The following is a 22703-nucleotide window of genomic DNA, read 5'->3' on the forward strand; positions in this document are numbered from 1 at the left end:
TATGACTTTTGACAGCCAGAAATATTAATGCACAATTAGGGAGGACACCCCAAAAACACTGAGGAGTGCTAAAAATTATTTAGTAGATACTGCTGACAGATATGACTTTTGACAGCCAGAAATATTAATGCACAATTAGGGAGGACACCCCAAAAACACTGAGGACCGGTCAATCTGTTCTCTCCCTAATTATATCTACAGATCCCATCACATCCGCCTCAATTTCAGGGGGACGAGCTTCCCTACATGTAAACAGGTGAACATGGGCTAAAGTCACAAACTGGTGCTAAAAGAATTTCTCCCCCTTCACATAACTATGATTTTGTCTTTCTCGCGCCCTCATACAACTTTTGCTATCGTTACTGTACATTACTTTATCTTTATGGCTTCTGGTCTCCTACACAGTTTAAAATGACAAAAATAGATTTATTTATTTTTCCCCCTCCAGCCAAAGAGACATTTAAAAGTAAAACACTTGAAGCACAGGAACGGATTACGGTGCGTGCAGACACGTCCATCGTACAACACCACAACACAAGAACACAATCATTGTACGAAAAGGTGACACTTCACGAACACTAACCACACTAGTACCACTGTGACACGAGGGGCCCACAACATTCAAAGCACAGGTTACCTCCTCAGACTGCGGCAGCTGTGGCACGTGGTGAGAGATGGATGGATGAATGGATGGGGCAGGTGGGGGGTGGTGGAACCCGGGGGGGAAAAAACGGGATGAGTTACAATGAGAATGAGACACATGTAAAATATACATCTGCAGAGAGAAACAGGAGCTCTGGTCACCTGGAAAAGGTTATTAGAGGATCGAGGTGATCCGGTCACCTGCACACGGAGGGCCTCGTGCCGCAGCGAGGTCACTGGTTTATAGTGAATTGTTGATCTGCATACTCATGACAATTATCTCCGCCCACAAAATGGCGGCCTCCTCTGTGTGCAAGGGGCGGGTACACCTTATACTCTACCGCTCCCGAGGAGGAATGCGACACTCCCATGGGTGAGAGTTGCAAAATGACCGATTCACCGATGTCAATGGGAGACTTCAGACATTGTGCAACAAACAGGGTCAACACCAGGTAGGAATGATGTTATAAACAGTGAAAAGTGGAACGATACATATGAAAAACGTGTATAGCTACAGGCGTGTGCCGCAAAAACACCACATTCAAAGCTCCGTCTAATGTGAGGAGAACTCAATGTAATAACGATGTTGCACTGATTACATTATTGCATTTATAACTTTATTTTATCATTTGACAATATTTTGCAACACTTTTAATAATTTTATATTCAGTGGGAATATAGCAGAAGCCAATGTTAGAGGCCCACTTTATACTCCGGTCGAGACATTTCTAAAAAGGGTCACTAAGTGTGACAACAGGGTCCCCCCATTCTGCTCCTCACTCACCGCGCTATCCATGTACGCCTCCGTCCAGATTATATCGTGGTCATGGTTGATGACCATCGGCCGGCTCAGCACGTGGAGATACTCCATGACGTTTTCCTGGACATCCGCCAGCGTGGAGATCTGCGTGTAATATCCTGCGGACACACCAGATCGCGTGTGACAACACAGCGGTGAGCTCTCCGACGCGTCACCCCTAGGTGAGGCGCTACCACCATATTCTGGTCCAAGATGTGTCTGGCTAAGTGTTTCAGTTTAAACAATAGTGGAAACAGATCATTTTTCACTGATACCTTCATGGTTCTAGGTTTAGAGGAAGTTAATAGTTCTTAATGATGCACCATAGTAAATATTTTGCATTTTAATTGTCCTCATTATCAGGTGCAAACCCGGGAACTACCTAAGTATGTCTGATACCTTTATTGCTGCATGCAATCCATTTCACATTATCCGCAAACGTCACCTCTCTCCCAATAAGATACGTGAATATTCGGACCTAAAGCAAAGGAAAATTATTAAACGTCATATTCCTGAGCGGTTACTCCAGCCGCTTGGGGTAACAGATCAGTTTCAGGTCTCCGGGATTCACTGTATCATGCAGTAAAAAGATCCCACATTACACTGCAGATAGATTTGTATATTGGGCACGGCTATGGGTATCTGTTAAGCCTCAACTTATGCAAGCCTCAATATGTTGAGTTTTGAACCTGGATTTTAATTCCAATGCAGGGATAAATATATAACAGTCTTTTGCAATAATCAGCGCCTTATGATAAGACGTCTTACATCATGAAATTTGGCTCCTACCTTCTTATCCGGCCAGTTGTACTTCTCAAACACCGGCTCGTACTCTTCCACCGCGCCGTCAGTTATCAGCATGATAGCCTGGTTACACAGCCCCCCCTGACCAGCCTCACGGAACTGAGAACACACAAATACTCAGGTACTCCGTATTCAGCATTCCTGAAAGCCCTGATATACAATGCCTGGCTTAAATGCACTTTATTGATATTGCATCGAAACAATACAAAAAGTGATTATAGTATAATAACTAGAGAGGATTTTTTTGAACAGGGCGATTGAAAGGTAAGTATAGGGGGATTTGAAAAAAAAGTGCTAGATATATATATATATATATATATATATATATATATATCTATCTCTATCACTTCTTTTCTCATATATATATATATATATATGTTAACTATGTTTTCTGGATGATCAGCTATCGTTATTGTTAGTGTATCTTATGTGTGGCCCAAACCAACTCGTCGTCTTCCAATGTGGCCCAGGGAAGCTAAAAGGTTGGACACCCCTGCTCTACAAGCTCAGTACATCTAAAAAGTTATTTTGACCACTCAAAAAGAAAGAAGAATGCCCCAACTTTGCTGGACATCTTCCCTTTAGGGGTTTTAAATATCCTAGGGGCACATTTACCATTATGGCTTGGAGTTTATGGGCTATGCCAAGTGCACAATTGCGGCCAGGCACGTCTGGTTTTACCTGACCTATCCTACAGCCTCTTTGCATTTTCAAAACCGCTATTTTTCCAGCCAAAGATTCTCACACAACTTGCAAAGGCAGAAACTGGTGTTCTGGTTGGAGCACATTGACTATTGCACTGTCACATTGTTAATGACATTGCTTGTGTGACATTACTGTAATGCACACAAGAGGACTATCGTTTTACTACTTATGTTCGAATGTGTATAAACCTCCCTGCCGGTGTATATAATGTTAGATTGAGGGGATTTGGAAACGTTCGGATTACTTGAAATCCGAAGTTGGAGACCTGAGTCGTGACTTGGTTTCTCCCGCCAAATTCGGATCTGAAAATGAGGCGAAACGTCATTTGCGTAATATTTTTTTCTGTTTTTGCAAAACTCTCAAGTGTCATTTTAGAACAGACAGCATGTAGGGAGGAGCTGCTGTGCTCTGCTCATAAAATAGCACTAAAATAGCACTAAGTATGAACCAGAGACATAATCAATAGAATCCGGTGATTATTGTAAAGCCATTTCTGTAGAGATTAGTCAGCTACAATAGTTTGCTGATCAATTGCTTTTAATTTCAATCTTAAATACACTTTACACAGACTAGTGGCTGCACGTTGTTGGCAATGCATATATATATATATATATATATATATATACAAGTTAACCCGTGCATGATACTCATGCATTCTAGTCAAATCAAGCTACTTAAGGTGTTAAAAAGGTTCTTGTCATGCATTTGGGCCATAGCCCGGGCCTCAACCACCAACCACTCCCCACTGTCACCCCCGGCAACCACCAACCACTCCCAACTGTCACTTCTCCTTCAAGAAATATATATATATTTTTTTAAATCTTTATAAACACTTTTAACAATTAACAAATTAAATTAACAAATTAAAAACATCTTAGTATACCAAATTTCAGCCCTTTCTGAATTTTTATTTCCACACACACTAAGAATTTAGTATGTCAGTGTATAACTCCGCCCAGCAGGTGGCGCTGCAGCTTGGTTTTATTTTTTCCACACACAGACAGACTAACACACGCCACTAGACATTTATATTATAGATAATAGTACTAAATAGTATATACAGACTGAGTTAGATAGATATAATTCTGAACTAACTAGTATATTTATTTCCTGGAGAAGAACAGTGTTTTTTCTGTCAGACTTTTGGCAGCAGAATCCAAAAAGCAAACAGGTTTCTTTCTTTTAAATTTGAGAGTTTTTATAGTGAAAATAATCTTGTGTGGGGCATTGACAAGTGTAATAATTTTTAAAAAAAACTGTGCGTTTGCATGAGAGATTCAGCAGCAGTTGCACATTCCAAAAAAAGTCTATATATTATTATATTCTAATATTTTCTATTTTTCAATACATGTATATTTTGGAAGGGTCATTGAATGAAATCTATATTAAAAAAAGGTGTTTGTGAGAGTCAGCACCTAGCTGGACACCCCAAAGAAATCCTATATATTATTATATTCTAATCTTTTCTGTTTTTCAATAATTGACAATTTTGAAAGGCTCACTCAGTGACATTCATATTAAAAAAGGGTGTTTGTGGGTGAGATTTATCAGCAGCTGCACCCCCTCCCAAAAAAAACTCTATATGTTCAAATCTTTTCTATTTTTCAATACTTCTCCATTTTGGAAGGGTCACTCAGTGAAATCTATATTTATAAAAGGGTGTTTGTGAGGGTCAGCAGGCAGCTGCATACCCCAAAATGACGCTATATATTCTAACCTTGTCTATTTTTCAATACTTGCCAATTTTGAAAAGGTCATTCAGTGACATCCATATTAAAAGAGCGTGTTTGTGTATGAGGGTCAACAGTAGCTGCACACACCCGAAAAAACGCTATATTTTCTAATCTAGTTTTCTATTTTGCAATACTTGTGTGTTTTGAAATTGTCACTCAGTATATAAAGTAAATGAAAGGTGTGGTCCTAATCATAGGACGGAATCTGGCGTGTTATTTTATTCATACTACAGTCTTAGGGCCTGATTCAGCTTTGGACATAAGTCCCGTTGTGCGCCGTATCTTGTGTGAAATTGCTGTCTGCATGCTCAGGAACTGACCTTATGCCAGTGAGCGCAATTACACCCGATTCAAGTCCAAACACAAATGACTAAGGCTTGAAGGGCGGAGTGGGTTAGTTCGTGATTTTTAGCTGTATCACTTGCACCAGCACCAGGGCACATGTAAGCGGCGGGTGATAGTGATGACTACATGTATGTGTGCGAGAACATGTGTGTGCAAGTAATAGAAACTGAAAAATGCATTTTATGTACCATACACATTAAGAACATCCTGATTTCTGCATTTCATGTAAAAAAAAAAATACATTTATTTTAACATGTATTTTGTCTTAATGTTTATATCATTGAGTTGTTAATTTATTACATATGTTCTATTTTTGCCTGAGTTCTGATATCCTGCACTGTGTTCTGTCTGTCTGCATACGGTAAGGTAAGTATAGCCAGAACATACTTACACCCATATTCAAATTAAACGCTTCTTGAGATCCACTTTTACTTGAATGTGGGCGTACGAGCGTGCGATTAACATATGATAATTTTAAACACAAATTGGGTTTCAAGATGAATCAATACCACAAATGTGCAAGCAAACTGTCTGCACTAACTGGAATATGGTTACGTGCCTATGTGTGTATATGATGGTCTGACAGGGCCATTGTAGACAATGAAATTATTGAAATATTTGGGAGCAAAAATTAATAAAACAAGGCAGAGATTCTATCTACTATATAGACTTATTTTTAGACTACTGCGACCTCCGGCTATCTGGCATTCCTGACACCCATCTATCCGCACTTCAATCCATCCTAAATGCTGCTGCAAGACTGATCTTCCTCTCTCACCGCTCCACATCTGCTGCACCACTTTGCAAATCCCTACACTGACTCCCTGTGTCCTCCAGAATCCAATTCAAATGACTCACTCTTACCTACAAAGTCCTCAACTATCACTACCACTGCATACATCTCAAATCTCTTACCAAAATACTGTCCCTCCCGCCCTCTGACCTGCGCCTTGTCTCATCTCTGGTAACCACCTCTCACTCGAGCCTACAAGACTTCCCCCGTGCTGCTCCCCACTTATGGAATTCCCTACCACGCTCAATCAGGTTTTCCTCTAACCTTCAAATCTTTAGACGCTCTTTGAAAACCCATTTTTTTAGAGCTTAAACTATCCCCAATAATACAATTCACACTAATGCACCCTCACAGCTGCCCCAATCTCCACTCTGAGCCACACTCGCCCCTCTTGTCTCAGCTGTGCCCTCTACCACTTAGAATGTAAGCTCTCTAATGAGCAGGGTCCTTCATACCCTTTGTTTTCATGTCTGCATTTATTTTGTCTGCCTTTTATGTCCCTGTTTTCTGTGGAGCACTGCAAATCTATGACAATATTAATAATAGACTTCAATGAACAAGTTGTTTTATTCATCAGAACAAGACCCTTCCAGGTCATATTAATCTTGATATTTTGCTTCAAGTTATTTTCATCTCTGTGAAGTTTTCCTCACTTCTGTCAGTGAGTGACTACACCCTGTCCATTTACGCAATAGAGCTTTGATCTTCTATGATAGGAAAATAATTACGTTTTATAAATGTTGTAGGGACAACACTTGTGACTGGCAGTATTACAGAGACTTTAAGAGGAATAAACGATTTCTCTTGGACTTCTTGTTCTATTGCATGTCCCAGAGATGTTTAAGCCATATATTTCGGCTTTTAATATTGTTTAACAATAATATGACCACTGTTCCATTGGCGATTATGGATAATATTTCACTCCAGAAAAGTCATGTACAAATGAAGCGGAGTTTATTGCATTGAACAACACGACTTGACACAGAAATAACTTGAGCTATTCAATGCTAAACTACTCACGAATCAGTCACAAGATACCAATGTTTCAACGCTTCAAGTATAAGTCAGTTTTGATAAATTAACATCAATAGTATATCCTGAATATAAGCCCAACTGCAAAGTACTGAAGTAGCAAGCGTTAAGTGAACACCTGGCACATCACAATTTTTTTTGCTTGGCACATAGGATATCATTTAATGTAGCACAACTATAACATAACTATAACGTTAGCACAGTGGCCTAGTGGTTAGCACTTCTGCCTCACAGCGCAGGGGTCATGAGTTCGATTCCCGACCATGGCTTTATCTGTGAGGAGTTTGTATGTTCTCCCTGTGTTTGCGTGGGTTTTCTCTGGGTGCTCCGGTTTCCTCCCACACTCCAAAAACATACTGGTAGGTTAATTGGCTGCTATCAAAAATTGACCCTAGTCTCTCCCTCTCTATCTGTCTGTGTCTGTGTGTGAGTGTCTATATTAGGGAATTTAGACTGTAAGCCCCAATGGGGCAGGGACTGATGTGAATGAGTTCTCTGTACAGCGCTGCGGAATTAGTGGCGCTATATAAATAAATGTTGATGATGATGATGATGATAACGTGAAACCCTAAATCCTTCATAATTTTAGCTTGGACTCCTAGGGGTAAATGTATCATACTCCGGTTTGTACAAGTCGCCGGAAATCGGCGAGTTGACAGCTAAAATTTAAAGCGGCGCTGCCTTGTAAAGGGAAACTTGCCTTTAGCTGTCAACTCGCCGATTTCCGGCGACTTGTACAAACCGGAGTATGATACATTTACCCCCTAGTGCAGATCACGGCACATTGTGAAAGACAGTCATTAAATAGGGACTGTGCTCAGAATATAATAACTGCTTACAGTACATGTACTCATCACACAGAGAGGTAATCAGAGCAGGGGGGAGGGAATTACCCCAGATAACAATACAGTAACTATACAATACAATACTTAAAATACAATAAAATACAATACAATACAACACTTACAATACAGTAAAATGAAAATACAATACTGTAACATTATAATACAATACAATACTTACAATACAGTAACAGCATAACACAATGAAATACAATACAGTAACAATACAATACTTACAAAACAGTAACAATACAATACTTACAATACAGTAGCAATACAATACAAAACAGTAACAATAAAATAAAATACTGTACAGCATCACTACAGTAACAATACAATACAATACCTACAATACAGTAAAAATACTATACAATACTTAAAATACAGTAACAATACAATATATTACAATATAGTAACAATCCAGTAACAATACAATAAAATAGTTACAATACAGCAACAATACAATACAATATAGTAACAATACAGTAACAATACAATAAAATAGTTACAATACAGCAACAATACAATACAATATAGTAACAATCCAGTAACAATACAATAAAATAGTTACAATACAGCAACAATACAATACAATATAGTAACAATACAGTAACAATACAATAAAATACTTACAATAGAGTAACAATACAATACAATACTTACAATACAGAAACAATACAGTAACAATACTATATAATACAATAAAGTAACAATACAGTAGCAATACAACAAAAATACTTACAATACAGTAGCAATACAATACTGTAACAATACTTACCATACAGTAACAATACAATACAATACAACACTTCCAATACAGTGACAATACAATAGAATAAAGGGCAATACAATACAGTAACAATACAAAACAATACAATACTGTAACAATAAAAAACAGTAACAATACAGTAACAATACAACACAATACCTACTATACAGTAACAATACAATACAATATAGTAACAATACAATAAAATATTTACAATATAGCAACAATACAATACATACAATACAGTAACAATACAATGCAACACAATACAGTAACAATAAAATACAATACAGCAACAATACAATATAACACAATACTTACAATATAATACAATACAATACAGTATCAATAAAATAAAATACTTACAATACAGTAACAATACAATACTATACTTACAATATAGTAACAATACAATACAATACAATACAGTAGCAATACAATACTTACAATACAGTAACAATATAATACAATACAATACAATACAGTAACAATACAGTAGCAGTACAATACTTACAATACAGTGACAATACAATACAAAACAATACAATACAGTGACAATACAGCACAATACTTACTCTACATTAAGTTGTAATAAATAAATAAAGGTTTGGCAGTTGGTTGGTTTTACTTTTTAAGTTTGTGCTTCAGAGATGTCCCTGATTCCTATTGAATTGATGAGCTATATTTTAGTTCGGTCTACAAACTGGTTACCTCCACTGTGTAGGTAACGAGTGCACTTTAGGAGACTGCTTTGCAACATTTTCATTAAAGCAGCAGCCACAAAAATCGCACTTTCCAACAGTTCTCAGATCGCAATAGAAGAGACTAATGTTTTCTTTACATACACTGCTATCTATCGCCTTGGCGTGGCAGGATGGCCCAATTAACTAGAGTGTCATGGTATGCTGTAGAATTAAGATTTCCTTTCTGTGGGACAAAGCCAAACCATGAAAGAAAGCCAGACCATTATTCCTCCTCCACCATACTTTACAGTCGGCAGTACGCATTCGGGTATAAAAGTTTACTCCTGGTAATCTGCGGCTTGTGTGTAGCTGCTCAGCCATGGCGCTATATAAATAAATGGTGATGATGATGAAGTTCCCGACGAACAGTTATTGTGCTGTGTTGCTTCCAGAGGCAGTTTAGAACACTGTAGTGAGTGTTGCAACGGAGGTCAGACTGTTGTGTGCTACCAGCTTCAGCACTCCCTTCCAGTCCACCAGATACTTCAATCCTCCTTTACAAAATTTTGAGTCCAAAATTTGCTTAACCCAACTCGTTGTCCAGATGAACCTTGGGTACCATAGAAGAAATACGAGTGGAGGAGAACCGGTTGATGATCAGTGGTTTCAACGGCGAAATAGGAAAGGAATTGGAAATCCGAATTGAGGCTGGTAGAGACAATTTAACACATACCGGATTGATGACTCAGGAAATGGTATAAGGACCTATGAACCATGGAGCTAGTTTTATAGAAGGAGTTTTGAGCCGAATGTTTTTTTTGGAGAGCCATACTTTATCACCAACTTTGAAAGCAGGTGTAGCTCGGCATTTCTTATCAGCCGTGAGTTTATAATGTTTGGAAGATCTCAAAACAGTTCTTTACTTGGTTCCAGATGGAAATGAATCTGCGCTGAAAGAGGTTAACAGCGGGGACCTCAAGTGAATTTAGGAAAAGATGGATGGACGCCATAGACAATAGAGAAGGGAGATGCAGAGGTGGATTCGTGGAAAGCATTGTTGTGTACAAATTCAGCCTATGGTAGACGGTCTACCCAATCATCCTGATAAGCAGAGGAGAACATTCTGAGGAAGGTTTCCAAAGCTTAATTGACATGGTCAGTCTGTCCGTTGGACTGAGGGTGATAGGAGGATGAAAAATTCAACTGAATCCCAAGGAGTTTACAAAGAGCTTGCCAAAATTTGGACACGAACTAAACACCTCGATCCGACACAATTTCAGTAGGACAGGCATGCAACCGAAAGATCTCCTTGATGAACAATACAGCAAGGACCAGAGAGGAAGGAAGGCCAATGAGTGGAATGAAATGGGCCATCTTCGAAAACCGATCTACCACAACCCAGATGGTGTTATGTTTCTTACTGGGTGGTAGGTCGGTAATAAAGTCCATGCTAATGTGTGTCCATGGTTTATCCGGAATGGGTAGAGGAATTAGCTGGACAGCTGGACACTGATGGGAGGACTTATGTTGGCTACAAGTACTGCAGGAAGAGACAAATTCCTTGACATTGAGATGGCACTTAGGCCACCAATAATTTCAATTAATTTGGTGGTTTTACGAACCCCGGTATGGCCAGCAAAACGAGTGGAACCACATTAGGGGTTTCTTCCGAGAGTAGGTGGAAGAAAAGTCTTCCCGGGCGGGGGTAAGCAGGCATTCATCATAGTAGAAGAAAGTAGACATTTGGGATCCAAAATAGGTTGAGATGGTGTCTCTTCAGTATTAGCGTCAATGCAGAAAGCCCGGGATAAGGCGTCGGCACATTTGTTTTTCTCTCCAGGTTTAAACGTGATGCGAATATCAAAACGAGAAAAGAAAAGAGACCATCTAGCTTGTCTGGGGTTTAGACACTGAGCAGACTGCAAATAAAGAAGATTTTTATGATCTGTAAAAATAGTGACTGGATACCTAGCCCCCTCCAACAGATAGCGCCACTCTTCCAGAGCTGTTTTAATGGCAAGTAACTCCTTGTCTCCGATAGCATAATTTTTCTCTGCCGGTAAGAACTTTCTGGAGAAGAATGCACAGGGATGAAATAGCTTGAGCTGAGATTTCTGAGAAAGGACAGCCCCAACTCCCATATTAGAGGCATCAATTTCAAGAAAACACAGCTGAGTGGTGTTGGGTTGCTGGAGAATGGGTGCAGAGGAAAAGGCTTTCTTAAGGAATTTGAAGGCTTTCAGGGCCTCCGGGGGCCAGGATTTAGGGTTGGCGAACTTTTGTGTTAGTGACACAATGGGTGCCACAATGGTAGAATATCCCTTAATAAAGCGCCGTTAGTAATTTTAAGAATCCCTATGGGGAGACGTATGTGGGGTTAGACGTGTGTGATTTCTGCACTAAGTGGGATTTTCTCACAAAGTGGACGAAAATGCACAGTTAGACAACACAGCAACTAATCCTCATCTTTCTCTTCTCTTTTCATCTTCAGGTATGTTCATCCATGCTGCTACTACTACTACTCTGATCATTATTCTGTGAATTTCATCCCTGCAATCTGTGTTTAAGTATGTTCATCCATGCTGCTACTACTACTACTCTGATCATTATTCTGTGAATTTCATCCCTGCAATCTGTGTTTAAGTATGTTCATCCATGCTGCTACTACTACTACTCTGATCATTATTCTGTGAATTTCATCCCTGCAATCTGTGTTTAAGTATGTTCATCCATGCTGCTACTACTACTACTCTGATCATTATTCTGTGAATTTCATCCCTGCAATCTGTGTTTAAGTATGTTCATCCATGCTGCTACTACTACTACTCTGATCATTATTCTGTGAATTTCATCCCTGCAATCTGTGTTTAAGTATGTTCATCCATGCTGCTACTACTACTACTCTGATCATTATTCTGTGAATTTCATCCCTGCAATCTGTGTTTAAGTATGTTATAGGAAACTGTTATCTGTTTAAACTTAGGTTGGCACAGTCTTTTATTGCTGCCTAATTTATGATAGGTATCTGGCCTCTATCCTTTCCCACAAATGTTTTCTTTTCCTTTGATTAGCTGACCAATTAGCACATCTGTAGTGTATTCCTAAATTAGACTGACTACATCTTAGCTTCATTCTATGGGGAGACGTATGTGGGGTTAGACGTGTGTGATTTCTGCACTAAGTGGGATTTTCTCACAAAGTGGACGAAAATGCACAGTTAGACAACACAGTTGGACAAACATTGGACTACATTTGACTTGCTTTTACTCCCAGCAATAAGCAACATCTGCCACAGCCTATTTCTGCACTACTTGTCTATTTATATGGAATACTGCTAAGAGGTAATTCTTAAAATACCCTTGCTTTTTGCTTTTACCCCTTTTATCACAATGTTTCACAAATTGCTTTTCTTAGTCTCATTTCATGGCATGATCTTTAGGACTGTGTCATCTTTCACCCCTCCACCAACACACAAATTTGTTCATATTGCACCTGCATTACTCCACTCACCTCTATTTAACACCCATGAACTGTTGTCCTATTTATTATCTCTAACAAGTACAGCCTCCACCTGTCGCCAGAAAATAAAAGGCCACACATCTTACAATCCCCTTGCCTATCTTTCGCTCACTCTGCTTCTATTAGCTGGTGATATATCACCTAATCCAGGTCCCCCACACTCCTCACACACACATACATCAGAACACTACCGTTCTATAGCAAACCTCAAACACATCACCTGTCTACCCTCTCTTCCCAAGTCCTTTAAATGTGCCCTTTGGAATGCACGATCTGTTTGTAACAAACTTACCTCCGTTCATGATCTCTTCCTCTCAAAAAACCTCAACCTTCTGGCAATAACAGAAACATGGCTCATGCAATCAGACACTGCCTCACCTGCAGCACTTTCACATGGTGGCCTCCATCTCACCCACACCTCCAGACCTGAAGGCAGACAAGGAGGTGGGGTTGGACTACTTCTCTCCCCACAGTGCACATACACAGTTCTACCAAATGTCCCATCACTCACGTTCACATCTTTTGAAGTACATGCTATTCGCATTTTTAATCCATTCTCCCTACGTGTTGCGGTGATATATCGTCCCCCTGGAGCACACCAACAATTTATTGAGGATTTCTCTGCATGGCTCCCTCACTTCTTATCTTCAGACATCCCCACCATCATCATGGGTGACTTCAACATCCCCATTGATAACCCACCTTCCAAAGCTGCTTCCAAACTACTCTCTCTAACATCCTCACTTGACCTCTCCCAGTGGATTGAATCATCTACTCATAAGGATGGCCACTGCCTTGATCTTGTTTTCTCTAGACTATGCTCAGTTTCTAATTTTATTAATACACCCTTCCCCCTCTCGGATCATCACCTTATCAGCTACACTCTCACCCCCACTGCTCTAACCTCTCTACTGTCTAACTCTACCAAGCCTCCTCATACTCGTAGAAATCTTAATTCTATTAATCTTCAACAATTTTCCACCTCTCTCCAACACCTTCTCTCCCCTATCTCTACATTCTCATCCCCTGAGATGGCAGTACCTCATTTTCACCTAACCTTAGCAACGGCCCTTGATCAAGTGGCTCCAGCGACACTTCATACTACACGTCGACTTCGATGTCAACCGTGGCACACCAAAGCAACACGAAATCTTCAAAAACTGTCCCGTAAAGCAGAACGTCACTGGCGTAAATCTCGAAGCTCTAATGACTTCTTCACATATACTTCTGTCTACCACTCCTATCGAAATGCTCTGGACACTGCAAAACAAACATACTTCCAATCTCTTATCTATGCTCAGGCTTCTAACCCCAAACGCCTTTTCAATACATTTAATCATCTTCTCAATCCTCCCACCCCGAACCCTCCATCTACTATCAGTGCTCAGGATCTTGCTACCTACTTCAAGGACAAGATTGATAAGATCAGACTAGAAATGGTATCCTCCTCCTCAACAAGCCATCAGCTCATTTCCTTCCCACTACCCTCTGACACCCTTTCTTCATTTGACCCCACAAATGAAGAGGAAATTTCTACGCTCTTCTTATCTTCCTACTCTACCTCCTGTCCTCTTGATCCTATTCCCTCGCAAATTGGTAGATCCCTGTCTTCTGTGCTCATTTCACCTCTAACTCAAATCTGTAATCTCTCACTCTCTACTGGCATCTTTCCATCACTATACAAGCATGCAGTGATTACTCCTATTCTAAAAAAACAAAACTCCGACCCAAACTCTCTCTCAAATTACCGTCCCATCTCTCAGCTCCCTTGCCCCTCCAAGCTTCTAGAGAGACTTGCCTACACTCGCCTCACACGCTTTCTTTCCGCAAACAACCTGTTGGATCCTCTTCAGTCTGGCTTTCGTTCTCAACACTCCACAGAGACTGCGCTGACCAAGGTTGTTAATGATCTGATCACTGCTAAGACTGAACGCCATTACTCTCTCCTAATTCTCCTTGATCTCTCGGCTGCATTTGACACCGTTGACCACTCTCTTCTCATACAAACGCTGCAATCCCTAGGTCTTCAAGACACAGTTCTATCCTGGTTCTCATCTTACCTCTCTAATCGCTCTTTCACTGTTAATTTCTCTGGAGCCACATCTGCTCCGCTTCCCCTATCAGTTGGAGTACCACAAGGCTCGGTGCTAGGTCCTCTGCTGTTCTCTATCTATACCGCTTCTCTTGGAAATCTAATAAGTTCCTTTGGCTTTCAGTATCATCTCTATGCGGATGATACCCAAATCTATCTATCCTCTCCTGATATCTCGACATCTGTGTTGTCCCGTGTAACTGACTGTCTTTCTGCCATTTCATCTTGGATGTCCTCTCGTCAACTCAAACTTAATCTTTCTAAAACAGAGTTAATAATATTCCCACCCGCCAACAAGAGCATACCTGACATTTCTATCTCTGTTGATAACATGACCATAAATCCCACCCCACAAGCTCGCTGCCTAGGTGTAATCCTTGATTCACGCCTATCCTTTGTTCCCCACATTGACTCTATATCTAAATCATGTTACATACATCTAAAGAACATTTCCAGAATCCGCACATATCTCACACAAGACACTGCTAAAACCTTAATTCATGCACTAATCATCTCCCGCATTGACTATTGCAATTCCCTCCTTACTGGTCTTCCCAAAAACAGACTCAAACCCCTAAAATCTATTTTGCATGCTTCGGCAAGACTGATTTTCCTTGCAAATAGCTATTCCTCTGTTGAATCACTCTGTATGTCTCTACACTGGCTGCCTGTCTTCTACCGAATCCAATATAAAATACTTTTACTAACCTACAAGGCCATCAACAAAGCTGCACCAACATACATCTCCTCTCTTGTCTCAAAATATCTCCCAACTCGGCAACTCCGTTCTGCAAAAGATCTGCGTCTCTCATCCACCCTCATTACATCCTCCCATTCCCGGTTACAGGACTTTTTTCGGGCTGCACCCACTCTATGGAACTCTCTCCCTCGCACAATAAGACTCTCCTCTGTTCTACAAACTTTCAAGCGTTCTCTGAAAACCTACCTATTCAGACAAGCTTATAATATTCCTCAACCACCATCTTAACCTCACTACCTTTAGCCTGTTACACAATTTCACACAAGACAACTACCCCCGGACCAACATTGTTGTGTGACAGGATCATTTAGCTTATGAGTCACCCTACCTTTGCAGTCTGGCTGGGCCAAGATGCAAAATGTATACTTAACCTCATGTGTCAATCTCCCATTGTCCCATAGATTGTAAGCTTGCGAGCAGGGTCTTCTCACCTCTTTGTCTGTTTTACCCAGTTTGTTTATTAGTTTATTACGTTTGTCCCCAATTGTAAAGCGCTACGGAATATGTTGGCGCTATATAAATAAATGATGATGATGATGATGATGAATCCCAGGAAACGCTGCACAGGTTTCAAACCGAGAGGAAGAGGCCACTCAATTATTGCTGACACCTTTTCTGGGTCCATCTCTATGCCTGTACCAGAGACTATGTAGCCTAGAAATGACATCTGATGTTGTTCAAAGAGACATTTTTCAAGTTTACAAAAAGTTGGTTCTTGCGGAGTCGTGAAAGGACTTCTGTCACATGGGCACAATGAGACTGAATATTCTGGGAAAAAATCAAGATATCATCCAGATAAACTACAACATACTCATAGAGGGGGTCCCTGAAAATCTCATGAATGAAACTCTGAAAGACCGACGGAGGTTACACAGACCAAAGGGCATCACTAGGTATTCATAGTGGCCATCACGGGTTTTGAAAGCCGTCTTCCATTCGTCGCCAGATCTGATTCTGATGAGACTTTAGGCTCCTCTGAGATCTAATTTAGAAAATATTTTAGCTCCCTTGATCTGGTCAAAAAGTTCCGTAATGACTGGAATGGAATATCGGTTCTTAATCGTTATTGCATTGAGACCCCGGTAATCAATACACGGTCGTAGCGAACCGTCCTTCTTCTTAACGAAAAGAATCCTGCTCCGGCAGGGGAAGAGGAGGGTCTAATAAACCCACGTTGAAGATTTACTTGGACATAATCAGACATAGCTAGAGTCTCTGGTAGGGATAGAGGATATACATGTCCTCGAGGAGGAATCTGACCGGGTTGGAGATCAATGGGACAGTCCCAGGGCCAATGAGGGGGGAGATGTTCAGATCTCGTTTTATCATCTGACATCTGAAAATGAAGAGTAGTGTTCCAGGAGGAGTTTACACTTGGTCTCAGAAGAGATGCTAGTAGAGGCAAGGGGTCGAACTAGATAAAGATAATCTCAAAAACAAGATGGACTCCAGGATAAAACTTAAGAGGTGGTCCAGTTCATTTGAGGCGAATGCCGTTGGAGCCATGGCAACCCCAGGATAACAGGGTTGGTAGAGGACGGCAAGACATGAAAGAAGATTATCCCTCTGTGTAATGCACCTACCTGAAGAATGATAGGCTTAGTGCTGCACTTGATTAGTCAATTAGAGATGCAGGAACCATCAATAGCAGTGATGGAGACAGGAGATTCCAAAGGATGCGTAAGCAAAGAACCTTGAGACACGAGGGAGAGTGAAATAAAATTCCCAGACACTCCAGAATCCAATAAGGTGTGGGAATGGATAGGACCTAATATACCATACAAAGTAATAGGGAAAGAACAAATCTTAGCTAGGTTAGACGGAGGAGAGGGTTTAACGTTACCCAATCTGACTTCTCCGGAACAGATTAGGGCTTGGCGTTTCCCGACTTCTTAGGACAATTATTGAGCATGTGGCCAGGGTCGGCGAAGTAGATACACAGCTTGTTCTTAAATCTTTGGTCGCGCTCCTCTGGAGTCAAGCAAGACGGTCCCAGTTGCATTGGTTCGTCCTCAGAATTTGGGGAAAAAAACATGTTGACCTAGGCATGGAATGTCAGGAATTATCCCTTTCAGCAGCCCTTTCGCGAAAATAAAGGTCCACACGATTACATAGAGAGATAATGGCATCCAATTTAGTTGGTAGTACCTGGGATGCCAGAGCATCCTTGATTTTATTGGATAATCCCTGCCAAAATGTAGCCACCAAAGCGTTGTTGTTCCAACGCAACTCAGATGCGGAAGCTGATGACATACTGAGCCACTGATCATGAACCCTGGCTACCATTTACCCTGTAACTTGTGAACGTCTTGTGGTGTTGTGCTCTCGTAATAAAGCCTAATTTTGGATATATTCTGGTCTAGTCAAATGAGTTGAATCTCACAGAGAATAACTGCCATCACAGCTCAGGGTGGTATTCTCACAATAGGGATAATAAAATATAACAGGGCAATGATCTCAAACAGTAGTAGCTCATGATTTACAAATAGAGCAATAGGAAATGGTCATATTCCATGTTTTATTCCAAATTAGATTTTATGGGTGGACTTCATACAAGTTGTATACGCAACAAAACCCTGCCTGCTAGATGTTAATGACAGATACTTGTGCCTCTTACTCCTAGCAACAAGTAAGAAGTAGAGTGTAGGACCTGCTGGTATAAAACATGTTTATGATTCTATCCAACTAATAATCTCGTAAGCTCCCTTTGCTGCTCCCTCCTGAACCTACCTGATGGCTGCCTTTTCCAGTGACATGTTCTAGTGTGTGAAACTAGACAGTGCAGTGTTAAAGTAAATACAGATGCAGCACATTTTGTTTGGATAAGGAAAGGAATTAACTTCCTGTCACACATTCCATTGGGCCACACAGCACTTTAATAGTGTTACTAGTTCTGGAAGCCTTAATTTAACTTCTCATACAGCACTGGGGGCAGGAATGAGGTACCTATCGGCCTTTTTTTCCTGTTGACTTTTATTCCAGGGGTATCGATATAATGGAACAACCAACATACTAGTTCTAGTCTACCTATCCTGGCACCACTGATGTAGTGTTAGGCCTGGGGGTTACCAAAATAATGAACCAAATCTCTGTGAGGTTCTTCCACCATGCATCTACAGTATTTCTGTATTTAGTATATATTCGCCAGCTGAAGTGGAATTACATTCCCCAGCTTGCCAAGTCAGTAGCTGGTATGGTACTCTGGGAATATAAGTGAAAGCCTACCATTGTAAGGGTATTGGGCCTTATTCATTAAGGAAAGTTAAGCAGAAAATTGAATAACTTTTCTTACTCAAGTTTTCTGGACAAAACCATGTTGCAATGCAAGGGATGCAAATGAGTTCATTATTTTGCACAGAAGGAAAATGTTGGCTGTTTTTCATGTAGCACACAAACACTTGATAGCTTATTTGTACACTGAAATTTAAAGTTGATCTAGGACATGCCCTACCCCAACTATAAATCTGCTATCACATTTTAAATTTACCTCCCCCTCCAATGCAACATGATTTTTTTTCCTTACTTAATTTTGCTTAATTTTCCTTTATGAATCAGGGATATCTTGACTAGATATTTTTCATCTGATCTATATTCTGTACTGTACACTGGATATATAGTTATTGTGCTATAAACATGCATCCACATTGCACAGTAATTCTATATCTAGTATGCTGTATATAAAATAAGTGCAAAACATGAAATCATATTTTTTAAACAATGCTTCCCATAATGCATGCATAAAACCAGTTCCTAAGTGCGATTGTTAAGTGCTAATCTCACAATGCATGGGTGGGTTACACCGCCTCCACAGGCTGTTCATACCTACTTCAGTTGGACCCTGTCACTTTGGATTATGTGGTCCCCTACCATTGATTAATCCAGTTTATTGCTCACAATACACCCACAATACACTTTATTTACAACAAACAATACATTTATAATTGAAGAAAAATATTCTTGAACAAACTTTTTAATAGACAAGAGACATTGAGCAATATTTTTTAATAGTCCTAAAAACAATTGAAAAAAAATATAAAATTAAAATGAAAAATAAATAAAAATAGAAATAAAAATATAATAATAAAGAAAAGAAATAAAAGAAATAAAAATATTATTTATAAAACTCGTACCGAAAAATTACCTTTGTAGCAATTAAAATAAGGAAAACACAATGTTAATATTAACAATAATTGTGAAGCCTTTTTTAAAATAAAATAGCACAATTAAAAATCCATTAGGTTATCTAGTACTATATGATTCTAATATTCTTCTGGCATTTAATTCATTCTATACCAATACATTTTAGACAATTTGGTTCACATTTATGTTAAACTGTTCCAAGTAAATAAGTGATCAGCTTGTTCATTCATTTTTTCTTATATAACTGTCATATTTTGTTTATATTATTTGTCACAAGTGCAAACCAATACATATATTTTGTGTATGTTCTTTAGCTTACTAATATGCGATCCAATTTTATATACTTCAGCAGACATATATAATTTAAAACTATTTGTGCATTTAAAACACTCTTTGGATTAATGACCTTATTTATCTGTTTGGTGAAGCGTACTGGGACATAATATTTGTTTTAAATTGAGGTCTGGGTCTTACTGTAGATTTGGTTTTAGTAATGGGACCATTAATAAAAATGTATTTGTATATTGCTAAATTGTGAGATGAAAAGAGATCCTGTATATCCTTGTTCTATTGATCTGTTTTTACTCCATTACTTTCTAATAAAGACTTTCTATCTATTCTACAGCCTTTATTACATGCTTGAAGTATAATCTGGCCAGAATAATCTCTTTCCAAAAAGCAACTTTTTAGGAAATCCAATTGTTCAATAAAAAATTATTCATCCTCACAATTTCTCCTTTGCCATAAAACTTGCCATTGGTTTACCTAAAATGAGATCAATACTTATTTTAATATTCAATATACCATTCAGATCCAAAAATACTTTATTGGCTTGAGAGAATGAATAGATAAAGTTTAGATTTAAATATACTTTTCCTAAAATCATGTACAAAATTTTACAAAGTTTTATAATTATTATTATTATTATCATTTATTTGTTGGGCGCCACAAGGTTTCCGCAGCGTCTTACATAGTATAAACAGTAGACCATACAGGGTGAAACATTACAAAACAGTAAACACAAAGTTCCAATGCTTCAGAAACTCCAGGGAGACATATGGAGTAAATACGGAGCAGAAGAGTCGGTATGGAGACAGGAGGGGAGAGGGGCCCTGCTCATGTGAGCTTACATCCTAAGGTGGACAAAACTGGCATGAAAGGGAGGCAGTGATGCGAGGGAGAAAAAGGAACTAGGGGAGAGGGGGGAGAACTGCAGAGTAGATGAGGGGTTAAGTGGATGCTTGGAAGGCTTTCAGGAACAGGTGAGTTTTGAGTGCCCGTTTGAAGGAGCACAGATTGGGAGCGATACGGATGGAGCGAGGGAGGTCATTCCAGTGCAGGGGGGCAACTCGGGAGAAGTCTTGGATTCTGGAGTGGGAAGAGGTGATAAGAGTGGAGGAGAGGCAGCGATCATTGGCTGAGCGCAGGGAGCGGGCAGGAGTGTGAATGGAGAGGAGGTTAGAGATATAGGGGGCAGTAGACTGGGAGAGAGCTTTGTAAGTGATAGTAAGGAGTTTAAAGAGGATTCTGTACGGGAAAGGGAGCCAATGTAAGGCATGGTAGAGAGGGGAGGCAGAGGAGGAGCGGCGTGAGAGAAAGATGAGTCTAGCACCCGCATTAAGTACATATTATTAATTATTAATTATTATTATTATTATTATTATTATTATCATTGTTATTAATATTTTGGGCAGCACAGTGGCTTAGTGGCTAGTACTTCTGCCTCACAGAACTGGGGTCATGAGTTTGCTTCCTGACCATGGCCTTATCTGTGTGGAGATTGTAAGTTCTCCCCATGTTTCCATGGGTTTCCTCTGGGTGATCCAGTATCCTTCCATGCTCCAAAAACATACCTGGTAGGCTAATTGGCTACTATCAATTTGAGCCTAGTCTCTCTCAGTGTCTGTGTGTGTATATGTTAGAGAATTTAGACTGTAAGCCCCAATGGGGCAGGGACCGATGTGAGTGAGTTCTCTGTACAGCGCTGCGGAATTAGTGGCGCTATATAAATAAATGGTGATAATAAATAATAATCTTCATGCTAGATAATAAACTCATACTGCCATCTGCAAAAAAAAGCTTTAACATTTTGAAGCTTTTGGTCTGGAATTTCAATAATCTACATTTCACCTGAACTTTCGCTTTGGTCCCCATTAGAGAAAAATCTACCAGCCAGAAGGAACGCATTTTTTCCCTATTTTCTTAACAATCACATTCTCATGGACAGGATTCAGAGCACAAGGAGGTTCTGATGGATTTCAGTGACATTTGCAATGATATAAATTAGCGCACTGTGCTAATAATTGAAATATATTTATTCAATAAGTTATTCATAAGTGATCCAGACACACAACTCTTACCTGTATGTTCCATAAGACATGACTAGAAAGCGACCTGAAAATATTTTGCTACTATTGTTACTACATTGACTTGATGGTATATTTTTACTTTAAAGCAAGAAGTGATTGCGCACTCAATGAAATATTAGCAATAATAATGCAACATTTTTTTATATTCCATCATCATTTAATGAAGTATTTATAACGGCTTCCACATCTTGGTTTTATAAACTTTGACATGCTCTTTATAGCTCAATTCTTTTGGTTTGGTTATGAATGTTATGTGGTCCAGAATGAAGGATTCAGGTATCCGTTGGGGAGTGGGATCTCTTTTTGTAGAAACGCATTATCTAGGAACCGTTTTGGTAGAGTGACTGACCCCATCTCTCTGGATTTGGTAATATTCTAAATCCTCGGTAAATAATCTTTCTTGAGCAATAACAGTAAACACAAAATAATAAAGCAGAGTAGCTGTGACTTCTGCCCTGGGCTCCACGTTCAGCACCTGTGGAAGCCAATGCCAACCATGACTAAGCCAATGAAGGTGAGAGCCCCTTGTTTTGCTCCATAAGGCCAGCACAACTGAATAATGGCAGCATACAGTCGGATCATTCCAGACATTCGCTTCAAGAAGCTGTCCTGTTGTTCAACTACAGAGCCCTCCACCAGGTAACCCTGCATCCTCTGATATTCTTCTAGAGGAGTT

At 39.7% G+C, this 22703-nt stretch overlaps 1 protein-coding gene across 1 annotated transcript; it reads right to left on the minus strand.

Annotated features, from left to right (window-relative positions):
• Window positions 1-450: 450 nt before the first annotated feature.
• Window positions 451-2340, minus strand: LOC142134589 (voltage-dependent calcium channel subunit alpha-2/delta-4-like). Its single transcript, XM_075194554.1, has 4 exons — window positions 2231-2340; window positions 1841-1919; window positions 1427-1560; window positions 451-655 (listed from the first exon to the last, which is right to left on the minus strand). The coding sequence occupies exons 1-4, from the start codon at window positions 2300-2302 to the stop codon at window positions 494-496; spliced, it is 447 nt and encodes a 148-aa protein (XP_075050655.1). The 5' UTR covers window positions 2303-2340; the 3' UTR covers window positions 451-493.
• Between the last annotated feature and the right edge of the window lie 20363 nt (window positions 2341-22703).

Source organism: Mixophyes fleayi, unplaced genomic scaffold (genome assembly GCF_038048845.1).
Source record: "Mixophyes fleayi isolate aMixFle1 unplaced genomic scaffold, aMixFle1.hap1 Scaffold_53, whole genome shotgun sequence".
Taxonomy (NCBI): Eukaryota; Metazoa; Chordata; class Amphibia; order Anura; family Limnodynastidae; genus Mixophyes; species Mixophyes fleayi.

Coding starts and splice junctions, on each gene's coding strand:
- LOC142134589 (XM_075194554.1), bottom strand. CDS start 2,302: ATGCTGATAACTGACGGCGCGGTGGAAGAGTACGAGCCGGTGTTTGAG. Junction 1,920..2,230: donor ACAACTGGCCGGATAAGAAG/GTAGGAGCCAAA, acceptor CCTTTGCTTTAG/GTCCGAATATTCACGTATCT. Junction 1,561..1,840: donor GATTGCATGCAGCAATAAAG/GTATCAGACATA, acceptor GTGTGTCCGCAG/GATATTACACGCAGATCTCC.